General features: G+C 33.3%; 1 protein-coding gene across 4 annotated transcripts in view; it reads right to left on the bottom strand.

Annotated features, from left to right (window-relative positions):
* The window catches only part of LOC143225350 (E3 ubiquitin-protein ligase RNF185-like), an 83978-nt gene that overhangs the window by 35400 nt on the left and 24576 nt on the right, over positions 1 to 24002 (bottom strand). For all 4 annotated transcript variants that reach the window (XM_076454593.1, XM_076454604.1, XM_076454614.1 and 1 more), the window contains one exon: positions 22030 to 22158. In XM_076454593.1, the coding sequence (XP_076310708.1) occupies positions 22030 to 22158 (129 nt within the window). The remainder of the gene's footprint in view (positions 1 to 22029; positions 22159 to 24002) is intronic.

Below are 24002 nucleotides of genomic sequence, written 5' to 3'. Positions count from 1 at the left end.
TGGAACGAAATCATCTATCACCTTGATGTTCTGCATGCTACTACTGGTGCTCAATTGAAAATTTAGTGAATTGTTGACTGAATTGTGGTAATTTACTTAAATAAAACTAAAATTTCTTGAGTTGTGATATTAATTGCCTCAAACCATTTTAAGAAAGCTCATATAACAGAGTGTTTATAAAGGCTTATAATGGGGTGAATAATTTATGGACACCCTGTTTATTCAGGTTTAGGAGCCAGCCCTAAAACTCAGGAGCCAGGTGTGCCTAAACTAATTTCATTACTGTTTGGACCAGGAAATGGGCAATACACTAGAGCATTGATTATCTGTGGCACTATTACCTGCAATCTTTTTTCTTCTTCTTCCAGATTATCTCATATAATTATGCCATTACGGTTCTAAACAATAATTCATATTTTGGAAAAGCTATAACTCAGAAATTAAATTTGGTTTCAAAAGTTCAGGTGTTGCATGATAGCCAGTGTTTACAATTGCAGGATTTGGCATACATTCAAATCATAAATCAGCCAGTTCAAACTTAGCCTTTCTTCTTTTATTTAAGCTATTAAAGATAGGAATAAAAAAATTTGTAGCTCAGTTAACTTTATTTAATTAGTGATTAAAACACAGTATATAAAAAAACCTGAAATGCACAATAAGAATTTCAATTGTTCTCCACTGCTCTTAGCTGTACAGCAAGAGTCCTTTAATCAGAGATACATTAGGTTGTATTGGGGTATTATCATCTATTGTCCAGTTATGCATCATCCTCTTACCTACAGGTAATTGGTATCTTCTGTCTATATTATCAAAGGTTTCCTGGGAATAATATGTGCTAATTTTTGACAGGTATTACACATCACCTCCATGCCTATAGCAGAAAAAGTGCTAAAATTTAGGAGCTATTTATGCCTATGTTAGAAAATAAATGCAACTAAAACAAATATGATATGAAGAAAGAGGAACTGGACTCATGTAACTGATGAAATTCATAGAAATCAAGCATGACCAGTCGACATTTGGCTGTTAGTATTATGACTGTGATAAACACTTTTATAATTTTTCCTGATAACATGATTAAATGACAGTAAAAATACTGGAATTAAAACAAGGAAAAATATATACTGAAAAAGTTTACTTAAATTAAACAATGAGTAACTGGTGAAATACACTAGTGCTCTGATTATCTACTGTTTCTGTTATCTGCAATTGTTTGCTTTCCCTGGACCAGTGCAGAAAACTGAGGTACCACTAAATATTTAGTTACTTTTACAGGATTTATTGCTAAAGGTCACGTTATCAAAATACCATTTGATAGTATTGCATCAACAAACTCTATCTGGTTTTGTACAAGTCTAAACACATGCACTGATTGGTTCAATTAAAAGAAAGAAGTAAAACAAAATCGTATGTAACTTGTTGTGTAATTATATAATGCTTCATTCCATACAAAATATGATGTAGTGCTGAATTTGTCTTTAAAATTCTAAAAAACAAAGCTTGATTTAGGATTCAAAGAAAGTTAAAATAGTTCCAAACTTTCAAGAATCCAGAAATAATCTTGTTTCAAGTTCTATTTAGCACAGCCTTATGCATGAATGAAATTGGTAATCCCATGGTAACCAGGATCTGTCAAACCTTGACTTAATGGTTTTTTTGTTTTTTTTAATCAACCATGCAATATGTGAAGAACAATGAATAAATTTGGGATAACTATTATAACACTAAAATAACATGGTGTATTCATAAATTACAGTTATAAATATAGTCAGTAGGAAGTGTAGTTGCTACAAAAAGGAAATCAATGATATAATTTAGTGGCAGGGTCCCTGCATCTATGCAGAGATATAATTTCATGGTTTATCAATTACTATTTTTAAAAATTCAAGGACCTTTTTGTGAGTATTAAACAAGATTTCATTGATTATTCAACACCCAATGAAGGCACTGCATGTGTGCACGATCCCAAAGAATGAGCCCAGGCTCCCTAAAGAAAAATTCATGTGCAAGAAGAATAGGAGCTTCAAAAATCAAAAACTCTATCATCCTCAAACAAAGAATAGAAGGATAGCCCTGCTGAAGTAGGTATTGAAAAAACATCCAGAGATTAAGATACTGTGTGGGATAATTTAGAACTTCTACAGTTTGACAAGTCATCCCACATGAGCCATCTCCTGTAAGAGAAAATTCATATGGTTGTGAGAGGCTTGTTTGGAAGGCGATAAAAGGAGCCAGTGATTAATAAAATGGCAAAAAGCACAATTTTTGCTTGTAAATATAATAGAAAAAGGCTCTGACCACGTGGCAAAAGATTTATAAGAAAAATTACAAACCAAATGGTACAGTGCAGAACTGAAAGATTTAACTACACGAAGAAGCCAAAGGTAACGCCTGAGTGCTGGAGATATCAATACATGGAGGTAAGCACCTAAGATGTCAACCTAAGAAAAGACTCCATGGTGAACTATTGGAGGTTGAAGAAATGGTTAAGGTTAGAGAGATAAATAGCAAGATGCCAATCCTTGGTCTTTTTAAGAACTATGAACAGAAACCTGTAGAAGAGTAAAACACTTGTTCTGAAGAGTCCTTGTTCAAGAGGACTTGAGCTGCCTCAGAGAGATGTTGGTAGGAAAGTGGATCCCAAGAAGGGGAGAAAGAAATAAGCATGAGGAAGAGCAGAACAATGAAAAGGCAGTCCTTCTGTTAGAACCAAAGCATCTGTGGCAAAGGGCAACATAGACAACCCAGTCTGACCAATCCTTCAGGGGAACAATAGATAATTTTGGAAAGCAGATGAATGGATGAAGGATAATGGAGAATGATAGTACGGGGAAGACAGAGAAAGAAACATAAGGCCAGGTGGTATAGTAGCAGTATGGGAATCCCAAGCCTGAATCAGACTATAACGTCTGAAAATCCAAAAACAAAAATCTTAACCTATGGTATGCTAAAGCATGGGAATCAGCTAAACATGGGAACTGGCATCCAAACATAAATGCATAAGAAACTGTTCTTTGTGAACTTAAATATCAGGTAAAAAGAGGGAAAGTAAATAATCCTGTCAGGGCAGAATAACAAAGGGTGGGGGATGAATCACAAGACACAAAAAAAAAGACAAGAGGTTACCTACATGCGAAATCATGTCCAAAATACAGACAGACGAGACAGATCAAGAGGGTTAGAACAATAAAGCATAGCAAAGGCATGAAGTGAAAATGGCTGCTCACATCTTCTTAAGGGACAGATTCCACATGAAAAGGCGTTTGAAGACACAGCTGCCCAAAGACAAGCTCTAACTTGCAACACACCAAGACAGAGGCCTCCTCACCAAAGCCACAAAAGTCACTACTGATCCAAAACGAATTATGACTTCTGTGGCTTTGGTGCCATTGTAGTAATATTAAATTAAGAGTTTGCTATATGTAAGATAAAACAAACATTCCACAATTTTTAGCAAAAAAAGAAAAAAAAAAAGAAAAGAAATTAAAACAAACAAAAGTTGTCTATACAGTATTATTAAGTGAAATTATACATGATAATTCAAGCACGGAATTAAAATCAAGTATAACTGCACACTGGAATGCAAAATCAAGAAATGATGAAAATACTTTTCAGTATGAAAGGAGTCAGCTGCTCTAAGCAGGTGTTTCACATTGTTATTGGTGGAGGGTTGTCACATGCTCATTTGCATACTACAGTGCAACTAAACCATGCATAATTATGTGATGGTAAGTGGGAGAATCAAAGCTAGTGGAAGCAATAATTGCACAAATAGAAAAGAGCACAAGTTTAAAAAGCTATTATATGAAAACAAAGTATCATATGTGAAAACTAGATTTAACATTTGATCTACAGATAAACAACTCAAGCCACTTCTGAAACCACATGCAAAAACAACTCGGTCTAAGCTTAATATTTTGTTACTATGTTTTAATGTAGATGCACTTCTAATGAATATATTAGGCCTAAGTACTAACATTAAACATGTTAGATTCTAGCATTAGCTGTGCTAGTGTCTGATTCGTAAGAATGATGTAGGACCTATCCCACATCTACATACATAGAAACCCTATTAAACTGTACAGTATCACATATTATGCAATATTTTAATTTCTTAATACACATGTTAATATTTTTATCACCTTATGACCAAACAAGCAAAATTTAACAAAGTATATAAAAAACAAACAAACAGCTACTTACCTGATTAAATCACAGTATTAACAGATCAGTTAAAATATGGCAATACATTCTTGGACTTGCCCAGCATGTCAGATGATAAAGTGCATGTGTGCACATGATAAAACAGTTCATTTGATTGATAATTTTTGCTTTCAAGTTGTTTAGTTACCTATAAATTTTATTAAAACTTTGTGGTCAACTCACTGTCAAGATTTCAAAACTTTTCCAACATCTTTATGATAATTCTGCAGTGAGAAATGTTTATTAAATCAGTAAAACATGTTGTTTATTATGAGCAAGAGATATCTCTGACAGTATGGATTTTCACATGAATGTGTAGCACAAATTGTGAGCACCTAGTTACTCAAAACTAATTCCAAGAATGGAATCCCAGAATATTTCAATTTTACTTAAAAATGAAATTTATATCATATGATGTGATAAACATCTTGTAAGAATAAAGGAAAGTGTTGCATTTAACAAAAAAAATGTTAGATATGTGGAACATAAACCAGAAAGTAGTTCCAGAAACTCGAATTTTGTAAAACAATATAGTGTGACATGACAACAACATTGATAATTTTCATCAGGACTTGATATCAGTTAAGAATTTCAACTAAAGTCTTTTTTGCTAAATATATAAAACTACAGAATTCCAGTGTGTTCATAATAAACCTAACTAGTGGTACCCTGGTGTTGAATTAAATACTTCACAGAAGGTAAACTGCTATAAACAAGTGAAATAGTAATACATACTATTTTTATTGGATATTTGTATTTAGACAGTAAATAATGGCATAACCATTAGTTTTAAAGCAATAGATATTCAGACCTACTGACTAAAATGGCTATGTTTTATCATCTAGGACATTACACACTATAAGATCTAATTTCACAGAGACTGAGCATTATAATCTGACTCATTAAAGGAGATTTGGTTGAATGAAATGCTCACTGGCTGAGTTGTACAACAATAACAACAACAAAGTTTAGTTGAAAAGGTATATATTGTTGATGAAATTACTTCATATTATTTGGTGAAAGGAAAATGCAAAGTCCAATTCATTTAATTTGTTACACAAATTGAGAATTTGTAACATTAAACTAACTGACTGACATACACAGACAAACTGACTAAAATCATGTACTGATAACTCATTAATGATTAGAATAAATCATTCATAAAGACAATTTACTCTAGCTTATCTCTCATTTTATACTGCTCAAACTGTTCTAAATATTTGGAGAAAATACTAAAATGTTTTTACACTCACCTAGATACATTAAATGTCCTCCCAACCAATCAACAATACCAATCACTAAAAGCATTTAGATAAAATGTACAAAAATCAGTCTAAAACAATATTTACACAGTTCTTTCCTGCTGGAAAAATGTAGTGGTATAGAAAAAAAAATCATTATCAATCTCATTGTAACATGTGAAATAAAAATGCTTCACTATGATTAAGCATTTCATTTCATCCAGTGTTCTCTTTTGTTATATAGTCAGGCACTTTTTTGAAATTTTCACACATTGTTTATGGTTTAAGCTTTTACAATAAACAGAAAGTTAAAATAATTTGTTAGTTATTTAAATAGTACAGAGCCAACAATTCAATTTACACACAAAATACATGTCCAACAACAACAAAAAGTATACATTTTCTAAAAGTATAAGTCAAAAAGAAACACAGATGGTAATTAGTAACATTAGTTCATAAAACCTAAGCATTGTTATGCTGTTACCTCAAACATTATCTCATATACAAACATAAGAGTTCTGCATTTTATACATATTTGAAAATATATCTAAACATAAAGATTTAAATAATAAATTGTTATTAATTAAATACATAGTGGTTGACAAGAGATTTAGCACCAAAGATAGTAAACAAAGCATTTAATATATTCAGCAATAGTCGAACGATAGTTAAAATTACAATTTTGAAACCTGTATTAGAAAAATTTTAAAATAAAAGCTTAAATTTTTTGTATTGTCCAAGATTAACTGGCTCATTACTTAATGGTTTAAAAAAAACTTTTATACCTTCTTTAAACGTATTAATGAGATAAAGAAATGTTAGAAAATAAAGCCAAAGTAGAGATAAAAGATAAAATTGTAATTTATAAAATATAATGTGAATTTGTTTGTATTTATATTGGTCAAACTAAAAAAAAATTTAAGTACAAATAAAATAAACATGAGTATGTAAGAAACAAAATTGAAAATCATCACATCAATCATTTCTTGATTCATGATGATGAGAAGACACTTAAAGTAAAAATGTATTTCAAGGTGGCTGGTATGGGTATTAAAACTTTTATTAAAGTAAAGTAGAGAACAATGTTTCAACCTTCTTAGGTAATCTTCAAGTTGTTCTCTAATGGAACAATATAGGGGAAACACTTGCAAGAGACCTCATTTTGTACTAGGGTACCTTCTTTACCTGGAAGAAAAGTGAAGGGAGGTGTTGCAAGGATGGGAGGAAGGTACAAACACATTCTTAAACCTGCATTATGTTTTTTGAAGTACTATACACATGTAATGTGGCTAGGATGTATCAGGCCATATGTGATTGGTCAACTCTAATCCAAAACCAAGAGGCACCAGAAATTCAGCTTCTGGGCTGCAGTTGAAAGAAGGTCCTTGTCATCTTTTCCTGAAGCCCAGTGAAGTAGAATGAGAAAGTAACATCCACATCACTGAGACACCTGACTTCCAGGCAGTGGAAAGTAATATGGGGGAAAAGCCAGTCAAAGGGGTGTACTTTACTTCACACATAAAACATCATTACTCTCCTTCTACTTAGTGGAACTGATTACAATCAGGAGACATCCTCCATAATCCACCACTAATAGCGAGGAACTAGCACGAGGCAAGGACTCTGATGCTCAACTAGATAAAAGGGGGGGTTGGAGGGAATGAAAGCATGGTGGGAAGTCCAGAAAAGTGCATCACCATAAGACAGTGCAATGGCTGACCATGAAAACTAATTTTAAAAGCAGGCAAGCACTAAGTTTTTATCAAGAGTTGAAGGATGAACAGGAATCTACTGTCTGCTTTACTTACGCTACTCAATGAGTGAGTATGGTCCTGATTGGGCTTTGTTTCGGAAAACAGTACTGTAAAGATACCTTGAGCAGTCTTGTGAACACCCCATTTTAAGGGTGACATTATTAGATCTGGAAAATGCTAAACTATGCAAAACACTGTAAAAAGAGAGTATGATAAAAAGAAAGATTTATCCACTCAGAGACAGTATGATGTATGAAAAATAGTGACAAGAGGCACTCCATAACCTAATGAGGAAAGAACAGCCAGATAATGGAGATAGTGTGTGAAGAAAGCATTAGGAGTCACTTACATGCTAGCCTGAACAAACTTTTACAACAGGTGATGGAAGTGAGCAGTTAATAAGTGAATTAGGTACAAATCTGATGTGAAGACATCTGGAAAGGCTGACATGCTTCGCTATCTGATGATAAATACACTAAATGGATAAACGGATGGGCCCATCCAGAGAAAGCAACAGAAGAGAGGTCAGAGAGAATCAAAGATCACACAAAAGAGATGGGATTGGGAAACATGAAAAAAAATTACAGTCCAGATAACAAGAGACTGTATGAACAGAAAAGGTGAGGCAATAAAGATCTGGAAAGAAATAAAAATGAGACTGGAAAGATGAGAAACAGGGATGAATGCACTGTCACATCGAGCATTGCAGATAAAGAAAACTGGATTGTGAATGATATGAGAGTAATGAGATGGTTGACTTGGTGTGTTATGGCTACAAAGCAGATAGGCTATCTGTACCAAACATCCAGTAAAAAGTTAAAATTAAAGTAAATTTCATAAAAGAAAATTACGGTAAAACAAAACAAATAACATAAAACCAATGTTTACATATAGTCTACAGCATTAAGAAAACAACTACAGTAATACAAATTGTACAGGACTTTCTGTCTGTAGCATAATTAATTATCATAACTCACCAGGAAGACTAACAGGTAAGTACAAAAACCACTGTCAGTCACCTGAAGTTGGCCTTTCCAGTCCTGGTTCTGAGTTATTTGATGTTATGGCCATTTTCAAAAAGTAATAAATGTTTAATAGACTTGCAGCAACATTTTAATAATAACTCACCAGGATGACTAACGGGTAGTTCAAACAGCAGCGTTAGTCACCTGAAGTTGGTCTTTCTAGTTCTGATTTTGAGTTATTTAAAATTACGGCCATATTTTACTTTCAAATCGAACTAGATGGGCTGTGATTCTTAAAAGGGAATCATATTAAAAAGGTTTAATATGTAAATTAAAAACTTAAATGGCATTAAAAAGATTTATGGCCTTTAAAAAACTACAAACATTTCTAAAGTGGACAATGTCACCATCACCAATAACACAGTCTAATATTATGGACAAACCTCGGGACAGAACAAGTTTAAAATGGTGCCATTGTTGAGTCATAACGATGGTAAAATGTGGTTTATTGTGACCTGACTGTTACACAGATTACACATTGGTGCATCAGTTCCAGATAAAAGAAAACGATGAGTTCAAATACTGTGACCAATGTGTAGTTTAGTTAGAACAACTTTCTCTTTCCAATACTTACGAAAGCAAGATGGTCAAATCCAGTATAGGGTTTTATATGGAAAAGCTTCTTTTCATGTTGCTCACTCCAAGTCGACTGGCAGATGACATGAAGTTGAGCCTTAAATACAGGACCATAGTCCATGTATGGAATAGGCACAGTGGTGATAGTGTCAGAGCAGATACATTTATCTGCAGTGTTGGCGAGCTCCTTCCTGCAAATACCAAAGTGGCCCAGTATCCAGAAAAATTGGATAGAAATAGACATTAAGAGAGATGGGCCAGTCAGTTTTGAATATTGGTGAGAACAGGGTGTGAAGTTTGAGTACTGCTTAGCTTCTTTGTGATCCAGGGTAAGAGAAATGGTGTACAGTTCAGCAGTGAACACAGAAGCTGTAAAGGGGATTTTGAGTGCAACCACTGAACCACAACAAACCATGGCTGTGCCCACAGAGTCACCTGATTTTGAACCATTTGTATAAATAGGAATGGAAAGATGGTTCCAAAGATGTTCAACAAATAACATACAGTATTTCCAATCAGGAGTGACTACTTTTATCACATGACTTAAAGATATGTCACATTTGGGGACTGTAGAAAGCCATGGTGGGATACAGCAATGTTATCCAAGGACAGACCCAAATGCACCTGGACATGAAAACCAGAAGGAGCAATGGTAGATCATCTGTTCTAAAAAAGTCTGGCCCATGGAGGAAGTAAAACACAACCCCAGATGAGATGTTCTGGTAAGTAATGAAGTTTCGAAGCATATGGTAAAAACGGTTAAAAACAACAGAGATGCAAAGAGGGTTCATGAGACTATGTGTAAGCTCTGAACTGGGAAAGTGCAAAAAGTCCCAGTGCAAAGCCAAAGTCCTTGATGATGAATGGAGTCCAGCATCTCTAAGGCCGAGGTCCTGGCAGAGCCATAGACCAGTGATCCATAGTCGAGTTTCGATCAAATAAGAGCACGATATATCTTTAGCATAGAATGGCCATCTGCTCCCCAAGTGGTGGAAGAGAGGATACAAAAGATGTTCAGTGCTCTTGTACATTTGACCTGTAGCTGCTTAATGTGTGGTATAAAAGTCAGCTTACAGTCAAAGATAAGCCCCAAGAACTTTGTCTCAGGGACCACAGGCAGCACAATTTCACTGATACAGATTTCAGGATGAGGGTGATATCCTCATTGGTGGCAAAAGTGCATGCAAATGGTGTTATAGAGAAAGAAGTTAAAACTGTTTGCTGTGGTCCACTTCAGTAAACAATTGAGGGCAGTCTGTAGCTTCCATTCAATAAACCTCATGTTTGACAACTGACGTGATGTGAAAGTCATCGACATAGTGCCCGTTTGCAACAGTAAGAGGAAGTTGTTCAGTGATGGCATTAATCTTTACACTGAAAAGTGTGACACTCGAAACACAGGCCGAAGTGACTCCAAGTTTCTGTAGAAAAGAAAGGGAAAGTGTCAAACCCACATGAACTTGAAATATCCTGCCCACTAAAAATTAATAAAAATGGACAAATGGTTACATAACCCATATATATGGAGGTCTTGCAAAATTCCATTCCTCCTACGTTGTATTATAAGCCTTCTCATGTAAAAAAATATTGATACAAGATGTTGTCATTTGAGAAAGGCTTCTATGACTGATGTTTCAAGTCAAATCAGGCAGTCCATGGTGGAGTGCTGTTGTCGGAACTAATGCTGGGTAGGTGAGAGAAGGTTGTTTGATTCGAGGAGCCAAACAAGATGAGCATTAACCATCCTCTCTAAGGTCTTACAGAGACAGCTCATCAAAGCAATTGGATGGTAGTTTCAAGGAATCTTGGGATCCTTCCCAGGCTTAGAGAAAGGTAGGGCAATAGCCTGGTGCCAGGCATCAGGAAAAACATTCTCCTGTTGGATTTGGTTAAAAACAATCAGAAGAATAGCAAGAGAAGCAAGAAATAGATGGTGCAGCATTTCTTAGAGTACATCATCAGGTCCAACTAATATATTGTCAGACCGATGAAGGGCCAGTTTGAGATCCACCAGTGTGAAGGGACGATTATAGTCATAGAGACAATCAGCTTGGAAGAAAAGAGGTGATCACTCTGCTTGAGTCTTGATGGCTCAAAAGGTGGAGATAGAGGCAGAAGTGCTAGGCACCCAGCAAAAGCTTCCACCTAGAGTATTGGCGATGCTTCAGGTATTAGCTACTTCTTGTCCATCAGAGAGCAAGATCGAGAGAGGGACAGAATTTTATTGCTCACTGACCTTTTGATTCTTGTCCTTTATGACTTTGGAACTGGTGAAAGAGGATATGCTGGTTGTGAACTTGATCCAAGATTCCTTCTGGCTTTGTCATCTTACCCACTGAGCATGTACATGGGCCTGCTGGAAAGTGATGCTGTATGAGAATGTGGGATACCTAGGAAAAGTATCCCAGTCCTGTCTTTGAGCTTTCCATACCATATGGCAAGAAGGATACCACCACGAACGAGGATATCGTGGAAAATGTGTCGAGGTTTTTGGAATACTTTGAGCAGCTGCTTGTATAATACAATCAGTTACTGCTGCCACACAATCATCTATTGATGGCTTACAGACGATGGCAGAATGAGGTTCTACGAGAGCAGTGAAAGAAGGACAGTTTGATTGATCCAGCTCCCACTAGGGCACATGGGTCAGGTGGCATTGACCATGGCCAGACTCTCTCAAAATTACAGGAAAATGATCACTACCTCATGGATTATTGTCAACCCTCCATGAAAAATGAGAGAATAGTGAAGAGGAGCAAACTGAGAGATCAAAGCAGTAAAGGACTGACTTGATGCATGATAATAAGTAGAACTGCTATTGAAAAGAGAGAGGTTGTGATTAGACAGCATATGCTCTTTGGAGCAACCCCCTCCTATCAATATCAGTACTTCCCCAGAGGGGATTATGTCCATTAAAGTCCCCCAGGATTAAAAAGGGAGACGGCAACTGTTCGATAAAAGTATCAAGGTCTGATTGATCATGAGTCTCTCCAGGCGACAGGTAGAGAGAACAAACAGTGATGGTATGATCCAAGGAAACACTGATGGGTACAGCCTCCAAGGGTGTGTTGAGTGACAAAGACAGGGTGGGCATGTGCTGATCAACCGACAGTGCCACCCCTCCATGCCCTCATCCATCACACAGCCTGTCCTTTCTGTACAAAGAAAACCACCAAAAGGTGACTGTATCAGCAGGTTTCAGAAATGTTTCCTGTGAGGAAAGGCAAACAGGATGGTAGGAAGCAATCATTGTTTTGATGTCATCCAGAGTAGAATGTAAACCTCAACAGTTCCACTGTATCAAGGTGAGCAATGAGATAGAATACAAGAATCAATGATGTATACATTAGAACACCAATGAAGACAGGTGAGGAGCAAGAGGAAATGAGTTTTAAAGGGCAGATGGTATAAGGAATAGGAAACCAAAGGTTCAAAAGAAGGTAGAGAAGAACAGAATTATGGACCCAATCAGGTAAGCTAGAAGAACAAAAAGGGCTGGGAAGAAAAACAAATATGATAAAACTGGAAAGTAGCTGAAAGAGCTATCCAATAATCAGCAACAGTCCAGATATACTGTAGCCATGAAGAACACAGACAAACAGGGAACAGAAGGATGAGAAAATGAGTAGAATTAATGCAGAGATCAGCAGTGTTAAATGTTCCACTTCTGGGACAAGGAGAAGCCTACATGTGAAAAATGTCTTAAGCATCCCGCAGGGGACTAGACAAATTTTATGCATAAAGCCAAGTGATGACAATGCTGGATTGAACAGAGAAGTCTGACAATGAAGAAGAGAACAGAAGAACCAACAAGTCTGTTGGTCAGATGTGTCAAAAACATTGGATGACAACATTTGAATTTTTTTTAATACCTTGTAAGATATTTGATATTATGATACAGATGGGGTAAGTATCTTAATTCAGAATTTTAAGCTGTTAAATGTAGCTCATAGTTGTTTGTTAAAAATTTCAAAACAATCAATTCTTACAAAACATTTATTTGATCTAACTTTAAATATCACAAATAATGAAAATAAAATTTTAGCTCTTTTACTTAGACAAACAATTTTTCCTTAATAATTGCTCTGAACTAAAAATTGACTTCTTACTGTATTAGTTAATTATACTGACCACCCATCACACACATTACTTCAAAATGTCAATTACTCCAGAAACTGTTCAAAAGAGGTGAGAGAATGGCTGTTTGCCTCTGAATGTGATGGAGGAGGAAAGTTAACAGATGAACACAAAAAAAATTACTAGCATGACATAATAATGCATTTACACTTAATTCAAGATTTTAACTTGTGATGGAATTTATAAAAATTTTTAAACATTTTTTTTTAGAAAATGTTTGTTATTTCTAAGTTTTTACACTTTTCATTATCAAAATAGACAATACATGAATATTTGGTCACAAAATATTTAGTGCACAACAATTAAAGAAATATTAGTATGCAAAATATTATAATTAAAACCTGGAAAGAATTACATATACATATAGATTCAAAAACAAATGTAAGAAATTAAGCACATCCTAGTCACAAAATGAAATAAACTTCTATGTATTAAATTATTGTTGTATCTGATTTTCCAAAATTTTCTATCATCAAAAAAAAAGAAAAAAGAATTACTAGCTAATGAGAGAAAATGAATAACAATACAATAACGCAGCCTTTGACTATTAAAGACTAGCTGCCAAAAATGATTGGGCAAGTATTACTACCTTCCCACCCCATAGCTCTAACTTCACATTTCATAGCTGACTGAAATAAATTAATTTTGCAAAATCAAGATTCACCAACAGTGAGACAGAAAAAACAGTCAAATGTCAGTAAATTCTTTTGTAAGCAAATCAAAATAAGATCATTCATGAAATAAATTTGACATTCATAACATAATTATTAGTAAGAATCAGATTAACAACTTTTAATACATATTAAAAAACTGCATTTTACTTGTATTACTTTTTATTGTTGTTAGTTTATGTACTGAAAATATAATATGAAATGTTTATGTAACAAAACTGGAAAAATATTTGTTGCTTTCTTAATTTAGTCTTTCTTGATTAAAAACGTTTGTTGTTTTTATTGAAAACATTGGTGATATAACAGAAAACAACTTAGTTCAGAAATTATTTAAATTTAAAACTGAATCAATATTTTTACTTTCATGATAAATATTATGCATTTGTTCTAGGCTAAATGATCCTACAGTACATCTTTACTTTAGGCTTATTATACCAACACTCACTACATTGATGTTTCATGGCATCCTTGCACCTTCATCGCTACAACTGTAATAGGCAGCCTGTAATCAAAATATTTTACCTGGAGAAGTATTTCAGCTTTTATGACTCCTCCTATTTTAATAAACTAAGCATGATGCAACATTTCCTTTTATATACATTAGATCAGTATACAAAATATAATCATGAACACAACCAGCAAATTTAATATATCTTTATCCATTTATTTATTTACACTAATTGATAAAAGATAATATTAAAATCATACTGATCACATAAATCCCTTCCCCACAAATGTCTTTGTTGTACTTGATTTTAAGATTTTATAAAATATAAATAAATTGTTTGCTTTTAAATTTTGCACAAAGCTACATGAGTATTATTTGCACTAGCAGTGTAAAACTAGAGGGATGGCAGCTAGTCATCACCACCTACTGCCAACTCTTGGGCTACTCTTTTATAAACGAATAGTGGGATTGACCGTCACATTATAACGCCCCTACGGCTGAAAGGGCGAGCATGTTTGGTGCAATGGGGATTCAAACCTGTGACCCTTGGATTATGAGTTGAACTCCTTAACCACCTGCCATGCCAGGCACATATATGGATACTAGTATATATTAAGAGTGCATATCTTATAGTTGTCACTGACTCATATCTATATATAGTTTTACCAATGATTTGCTACAAAGTTTGACATTCTTGTGTTTAATATATTGTCTATATTGCTAACACTGCCTTGCTAAACAGTGCCTTTATAAATTCTTCAGTTTGGTAAACTAAACGGCAACTGCCAAGAGAAGTAAAATAAAAAAAATAACATTAATAACTATTTATTTTACTCTTGTTTCTTTGCATTTTACATTTTTGATTCTAAAAAAATGAAGACAATATGTGATACTCAACACTCATATTCCTTTATTGAATTATTTATTTTTAGCAAAAATATTTTTTTAGAAATTTTGATTTTTCTCTGTACAGAATACTTAAAATGTCTTCTGAAAGCTTAACACATTTCATGAAGATACCTAAATCATACTTCATCACACAATGTATCAATACAGTCCCATCACAGCTTCATGATGCTATACTCATTTCATACCGCTGTATAACCACATTCATTGATATATCTTGGTAACAGAAATATGTAAAACAGTTAAAAACATGTGCAGGAAAAATAGTTCAAAATACCAGGAAAATTATATATACACAAACACATTAATTGAGAAAGATAATATATATGTAAATAAACACACACAAGCACTGCAAGAAGATAACAGTAAACATATGTATGCATATTATAGTGTTTAGTTATAAAAATTTGCATGTTTAATCAAGGTTAAATCAATAAGCAAAATTACACTGATCAAATGTTAATATATAATGCTATTAAAACCGTACAGCAAATATTAGTGTAACATTGTTTAAATGTATGCATGTTATTTGGAAAATTCCAAGGAAGCCCTAGCCCTCCACATATAGAAAAAATCTTGCACAGGAAGAGAAGGAAAGAATAAAACTGTACGGAAACCAAGTCCTCCATGACCCTCAAACACAGAAGAAAAGTCTGTGTTCAACTGAGGTGTGAAGAATATATCTAAACAAACCAAATACTGGGTAAGAGAAATGTCTCCTGCTTGACTAGTAAACCTAGGTGAGCCACCTAATGAGGAAAAGATTAGAGTTGGAGAATTCTTTTTGAGATGTTGCTAAAAGAAACCAGTCATCCATATAATGAAGGAATCTTAATTCCAAACCATGAATATGAAAATCCAAAACATGCACAATGCAGCAACAACAAAAAGCAAACAACAGGGCTGATACCAGGGCCAAAAGGAAGAACTTGGAATTGATAAATGTGATCATACTGTACAGGACAAAGATAAAGTCTGGATGCTGTGCAAATGGAAATGTGTATATAAGCATCAGAGATATAAGCCTTGTTTATCCAAAACTCAAGAGAAAAAGACAACAAACTGAAGAGCAAAAAAACTGATACAGATGGGGCAGAACAATGACCAGACATCAATCCCTACTGTACTTGAAAATGGTAAACAGACTAGAATATAAAATTCCAGAGAAATGTGAGAAACCCTTTTTGAGATCATCCTTAGATGAAAGGTCTGACACTGCCTCATAAAGATTATGGTGGGAGACAAAATCCCCTGGAGGAAGGAAAGGAATGAGAACAGGAGACAAAGGGAGAGGAGAGAGAAAATGAAAAGCAAAGCTAATAGATAGAACATGCATCCCCCACAGTTGCCCACAAAAGGAATCCATAATTTAAAATCAAGCAAAAGGGATACCCACTGTTCTTGAGCCAAGAAGGTAAGGTAACCACAGATGATACTGTCAAAACTAAAATTTATTGATAGTGGAAGAATGAACAGGAGAGGAGGAATGAAATTGAAGAAGTCAAGAAAAAGAAATTGAAAGAAAAGCTTGTGAAAAACAGGACACAAGAGTAATCAACATGGCCTCAGTTCACAATTTCAAAGAATCAGGTACCCCAACAAAAACCCACTGGCAGAGAAAAAGAGTCAGATGAAGGTTCCTGAGATAAAAAGGACACATATGTACATGAGCAAGATGGGTATCTTTCATAAAGAGAGTAATCAGGTGAGAAAAACGGATATCAAGGAAGAAGAATACACCAATGTAGGAAAACGAAGGATATGAATGTCAGCAAAAAAAGAGGAAACAGTAGAATGTTTCCAAAAGGAGATAGATGGAGAATAATTAATGCAACAATGGATCAGAAATGAAAGTCTGAAGAAGAGACTCCAAGGAAAAGCCTTCAGCTTGCTTAGAGGCTAAGGAATAACTAAACCCAGACATAGGACAAGGCATACCAGCATGAAGTTGAGACAAAACATTTTTCTGAAGGAGGGAAAAATAAAGAATAGTAAGAATTAGGAAAGAGTGAAAAAAAAAGGTAACATATCTGAAAAGAAAAGTAAGAGAAGGATGCAGAATGTCAATGTATATCCATATTAGCACTGGAGGAATTACTTGCAAATTTAGGCAGTGAGAAAAGACTCCCTAAAATCCACATCCTCAAGACCTGAAAAAGGGCCAGAGTGCATGCAAGCCTTTCCCACTCTCTGCATAATCATAGGTGCCATGTTCATCAGTTGATAAAAAAGCATCCAATACCGCATGTTTAACACTAGATAGCATGGAAATTACTATCTCATACAGGTTGTGAAAAGTAAGAACAAAAAAAAAATAATAATAAAATATATATATATGGACAAAACTGTTTGAAAATAAAAACAAACCAGGGGGGCTCTCAGTCCAATGTATATATCTCCACCACACAGTGTTGATCATTTATTTAGCTCTTTAAAAAAAATGCCCACATGTCTTCAATTATCAACAGTTTATAGCAGGACAATCAGGAATATTATTCTGCATATGTCTATCAATATTCATCAGAATCTGATCATGTTTGACTGAGTTATAGAGCAAAGGTAGTGTGAAAAACTGGTCCCCTTATTAAAAAGCTGATCATGTTTTGTTTTGTTTTTTTATTTCTGTGACCTTCACTCCTCCACAAAAAAAACAACAAAAATAATCACTTGTAAGTTAGGTCATAGCCATAGTAGTAAGTACTTTCTAAACAAGTATTGTTTCAAACATATCATCCATCAGCACTTCCTGATTTCAACTAGAAATCTTGTTAGAAACACCCATTGACAGTGATGAAAACATGAAATTTCCATACAACTTTGGTAGGACTAATCAAGAATATACTGTTCACTTGAAGTACAAACACTAATAACACTGAGCAACAATAGTAACAAAAAATGTTTTTTATCTTACACTAGAAAAAACACAACTAAGTAATTTCATGATGCTGATTCTAAAAATCATGGTGAAAATTAGTGATCAGTTTTAATTTTCAGGTTATAATACATTTATTCAAAAGTACCATTTTTTTAAATAACTTCATTTATTCATCAAAAATTGTATTTAAGAAAATTCAAGAACAAAACATAATAGCAATAGCAGTTAAACTTTTCATTCTGGGTATCCTTTATGATGCATGACAAACTTTGTTTTACATTCAAAATTTTAGTAAACTACTTTTCGTTCATGTTATACCAATTAGAACAGTATAAAATCTTAACTAATAATTATTATTTTAATATAAGTTTTAAATTCCTAACTCTATAAGGCAGTATAAAAAAAATCTTGAATTTCCCCTAACATAACACATGTGACATTTTCTCAAAGCATATTGTTTTTCTATTTTATACATCACCCCTTGAAAGTATGAGAAATTAAACATAAATTACTCCCTATAAAATCATCATTACTCAGGCAAACCATAATTTTTATAGGCTTCAATTCTGTTTAGTTACACAGTTATTGAACAGAAAATCAGACCCCTCTTGCCACACTCACCTATCACATCCTCTAATTCAGAATATGTTAGCTTTATCTCATGTTTAATTAAATATTATGTATAACTAATAGAAAGCCAAAGTTTTCACCAATCAAATGATGTATTGTATAACACTGTGTTCTGAACAGAAAACAGTAAATTTCATCACTCAAAAGTACAGGCAATGTTCCAGTGATAGACTGAATGAAATTGTAATGGCTCTTGTCATATAGTTATAAAGCCAGAAAAACTGTGACAGGTAGGGGAAATTGTCTATTTTTTGTATGTTATTAGTCTATGTTCTTTGGTGCACTATTTAATTAAATAAAAATTATTTAGCACATTACTACTATTCATAGAGAAAAGTAGGCTTAAATGTCCTCAACGATCGACAGCAAAAAATGAAAAGATTGAGTACGTAATTTACTTCTTGTTTATCATGTTTATTCTTTATTTATTATTACAAAAGTAACAAAAAGGTCAAAATATGGATCTTTTTAGGTTAATTAAAATTAGATTAAGTGAAATAATATAATAAAATTGCTCCAGGAGGTACATGTGTGAGCAGCATGTGGATAGTGTAATTCAATAGCATAACTAGAACTGCACATTCTTAGTGATGTACAACTTATAACAGCATGGATAGTAGTTAGACATCATTCCAATGGCAATGAAATAATAAAATTTGATTATAAATAGATGTATACTAAGTGCTAGTTAGGATAAACAAATGTAGTTTTATGATACAATATGAATTCTAGTGAGGAAAAAAAAAAGTAATTTCAATTTTTTGCTTTGGTAGCAATGAGGTTAGTCAAATTAATCGTTCTTATTTTGAGTTAGGATACAGAAAATAAGATAAAATTTTAATGTAAAAGACATTTGAAATACATGTAAAAGGATTTTAGGGATTACACAAAGGAGATTTCAGATTTCTTAGATGAGGAAAAATATTTTTTATCTTAACGTGAAAATTACTTTGCATGTGGACTATTCAAAAAATGTACTCAATATATTAACAGAAAAATCTTTTTATTTTATTACAAATACTTTATTAGAAAATACAACTTTTTATACATGAATGACTCAATGTTAATTAAAATGCCTGTCAAATTCTGTGAAGATATACACACTGTATTGAAAGTAAGAAGTACTAAATCTGCAGAGACATTGAACAAGTACAAAAAGATTTTGAGGTTGAACAAATTGACCAAGTCCATGTTGAAGAGTTGAAAAAGCAATGAGTGTAATAAGATTATGTATTGGAAAGTCATTCAGGATATGTTCAAAATTTTCAGCATGGTATATTTTGTTACAAAATATCTGCTTGACTTGTTGCACCTTTTGTGCATGTTCTTAGTTTCATGCTGTAAGTACCAATGGTAATACTACCATTACTGTAGGATACCATTGTTCTTGGTATTGTTGTTCCACTGCAGAAATATCTTGATGGAAGTGCTCATCGTGCTCATCACTCATTGAACCTAAATTATTTGGAAAGAAGTCTAAATAGGAACATAAGAAGTGCACCTTTAGTGACATCCTAGACCTAATTTTTCTGTAGTTCTTGAACATATTACCAATCACCACAGCATAATTTTCATCTCTAAATTCCTGAGAAACATTTGACAACTAGTTTAAATTATTTTCAATCTGCAAGTTCTTTCTGCTTGAATATTATTTCACAACCATCATCCATCAGCACTTCCTGAACCTGTGGCAGAACATTGATACATCCTTTCATTTTTACTTTACTAATTTTTGGAAACCTACCAGACAAATATCTGAAACCATTACTATATTTGTTCAATCCTTTTAAAATGTTCTTCATGAGTCCCAGATTAATATGAATTGGGGGCAGAAACAAATTTTAAGGATTCACTAGTTTGATTCTCAATATTTTGTTTTCCTGGTATGAAATTCTCTCCCTCACTTCCCAGCTGTCCAAAAGACAGAAAAAGCAATAATGTTTGGTATTCTCACTCCACAAGCCTACCACGAGCACAATAATTTTTAGATTTACACATATGTTTCACCTATGCTAACCATATTTAATATCTTCAAATATAATCTGAATGTTTTGAAACGTTTCTTACATGTTCACAGCATGAGCAATGGGAATCAATGGCTTAGTGTTCCCAATGTGCAAAAGTACAGCTTTCAGACCAGCTTCAAATGACTTGATAAAAAGTCATCTTTCTTAAGGATAATGTTCAGTAACTAATTCTTCCATAACTGCATCAACAACTCTACAGAAATGCAAAGTATCTTACATGCTGTAGTGAGAAGCAGAACTGTGATGGTGAATTTGGTAAATTGAAACTCTTGTTCCAAGAATTAATAAAATCTACTGCTTTAATGAGAGCCAAAAAGTTCCCCATGCTGCTTTGATAGAGAAAAGTCATAAACCAGATCATTTAGCTCTTCTTGTGTGATTAAATAAGCAAGTTTATGTTGAGGTGCCCCAGGAATAAAATTACTAGATGAATCCAATTCATTGTCTTTATTACAGAATAATGATTCTGTTTCCCAATTCACTGGTGATATGACACGGGAAGGCCATCCTCATGAGGAACTATTTTCATTACCATACCTGGATATTTAATGTACTGTTTAGCTTTGCCTGAATATCCAAAAACATTAGGCATGCAAAAATAACAGTCAGTTAGATGATCTCTGGGCTCATGCCATACGATGGAAACTGCACATGGCAGCTCTATTCTTATTCAACCACTGTGTCAAGCCAGATGTGCAAACTGTACAACACGTGTGAAGCCAAGTATTTTTCATGGTCACCAATTTTACACCAGCAGTAGTGGTAATAAACTACCTTCACTTTGTATGCAATGTTTTTCTTTAGTGAAATTGCAATATATTCTCTACAAATGTAGCAGAAACTGCTTGGGTAATTTTTGCACTTTTAGACTTTACTTTAACCAGAGACAACCATCATTTCAAATTATTTTCAAAAAGCTATAAAAGTATTTATGTTTATAGTCTTCAGTATTTGTACATTTTTTTTAGGATAACAGGACAGTCTGCATTTCAAAATTTTGGCAAACACAGACTGATTTCTGCCCTAAGTATCACACATTAAGTGTTATGCACATCAATAAATTGGAATATTTGTATTAATTTCCAAATTATTTATGTTTTTCAAAATATGTTTCAAACATTTTGTTTTTAGTGGCAAACTTTGTAGTAACATTCCATTATTATACAGTTTTAAAACAAATCATATTGATAATTTTGTTTCTGCTAAAAGTTAGTACATATTTCAATATTTAAATCTATTAAGAAGCACATACAATATAATCAACATGTACTATTACTCATGACCATCACAAACCTCTCAGATGTAAGGCATTATGTAACCTATATTTATATGACAGAGTATTATCATTATTACATCTGTACTAAACATACAAGATGTATATGGAAGCATGTAAATGTTTCTCCATCTAAGAAGAATATAGCCTCTATTTTTATCAATGAAATAAAACTACATAGTAATTGGGATTTCCATCAAAAAGTTTCACAATATTTAGGAAAAAGTAAACAAACACAAACATAAACACACAGAGATATCTACCTAGGATCCTCTTTGGAACTTCCCCTTCCATAAAGTGGAATAACTTTATCTCTGCTTATACCAGCTTTACAAACTGGACACACTTGTCGATTTGGTCTGGTCTCTAGCCACTGATGTAAACATGGCCAACTGCATCAAAGCAAAGAAAATTAAATATGATGGTAATACCAGATCTAAAAGCACTTAAACATGGTAACATAACTTATTAATGTAAATACACCAGATTGTGCAACAAAAATCTCAAGAGAAAATGATCTTGACCACATTAGCTATTTACAAAGAGAAATACATAATTAACTGCATAGGAGACAAAGATATAAAAATTAAGAAATAAGTTAAACAATTTCAAATTTGTTTTTTTTTATATTTTTTATTTCAAGAGAATGACATTTTGAGCTAGCATTCTTCATCAGACTGTACAGCTTACAAATAAAGGTGCATACACAGAATTGAAAAATTATGTGCTAGCTTATATACCCAGAAGCAAACACTCAACCCTATCTAGAAAGAACACACCAATCATATTCCACTCGTATTAACATATCATCAGATGAACAAGATAAAAGATATTACACTAAACAATTACACAATACTGACTGAAGACTATGCCACTAATTCTTCTTTCAAGGACCCTCCCCTTATTTCTGACATATGACAATAACCTAAAAGTAATACTGATGTACAGTGACCTTAAACAAAAACAAAATTACACTCCAGGCACTCATACATGTAAGTAAAATAGGTGTGTTACCTGTCCATATATAAACAGCACAGCTCTACACATATACAAGAAAAAATACAATTTCTAACACAAGACAATTCTATACGTACTTTTTATTGTATAATTTCTATAAAATTCAATAGTTTATACACTGGACAAACAGATAATTGACTCAACAATTGAGCACAAGAACAATCTAAGCCATATTAAACTGGGGAACCAAGATAGGTAAACATTTTACCAGCAACAACCATACAGTTGCAGACATTTTGATGCTGGAACTTTTAATACTCCAACAGATATTCATAAAAGAAAGCAACTGGAAATGAGAGTAATCTAAATTCTGGAAACCCTACAAACATCTGGTTTAAATTAATGCTTTCCTTTCCAATAGATTCAAAATCTTTCCATATTTTGATTTAATTTTAAATTGTTTTATGTTTTATTTACCTGTAATATTTATGTATACTATGTAATTTTGCAGAGAAATTTCCTGCTCAATATTTAAAATGTTACCCATGTAATTTTTAAGTTCTTAGCATGCACCTTTTGTTGTAAGTTGTACCAACTGAGAAAGGGTGCTAGCTTGAAGTGTAATCTTCTTCAAATAAAAATAGAAAAACACATAGTAATTATTTAGCTTATTCTTTAATTTTCCATTTACCATTTACAACATACTTTTAATTTATATCAACATGTACAGTCTCAGTCATCACAGACAACAGTAATACTGTTAACCAAGTGAAAAATGATCACCATTATTGGTTGTAACACCTTATTTACAAAAACTTCAATGTAACCTACTGTTTCACACACAATTCCTACAATCAAACAATTTTGTGTAAATAAATAATTTTTTAAAACATTTTATTAAACAAACTAATTATATTTTCAAGTGAACTATTTCAAGGGAGGAAAATTATGCATTCCTTTAAGGACTAGCAATCAATAAGTCAACTTGAAAAAAATGTATGAATGCTGTGTTGCTCCAAAATTTCATTACTACCATAGTAAAAATAAATTATTTGTATTATGAAGTGTCACTTGTCAACCAGATGTACATAATAAAATACAGTCAATTTTATCATCGACTTTCACTTCTTTTCCTCTTATTTTTGAGCTTTTTTTCAAGGTATTTTTTTAGCTTAGTCAGCACATGAAATACTGACTTTGATTAATGTAACGATATTTCCGTTTATTTTCCATATGTTACCTTCAGGACATAACACTGCACTTTCAAAAGTGGTAAACT

This window comes from Tachypleus tridentatus, chromosome 1, assembly GCF_004210375.1.
Source record: "Tachypleus tridentatus isolate NWPU-2018 chromosome 1, ASM421037v1, whole genome shotgun sequence".
Lineage (NCBI taxonomy): Eukaryota > Metazoa > Arthropoda > Merostomata > Xiphosura > Limulidae > Tachypleus > Tachypleus tridentatus.
Note: the sequence above shows the minus strand (reverse complement) of the source record. Positions and strands in the feature narration are given on the sequence as shown.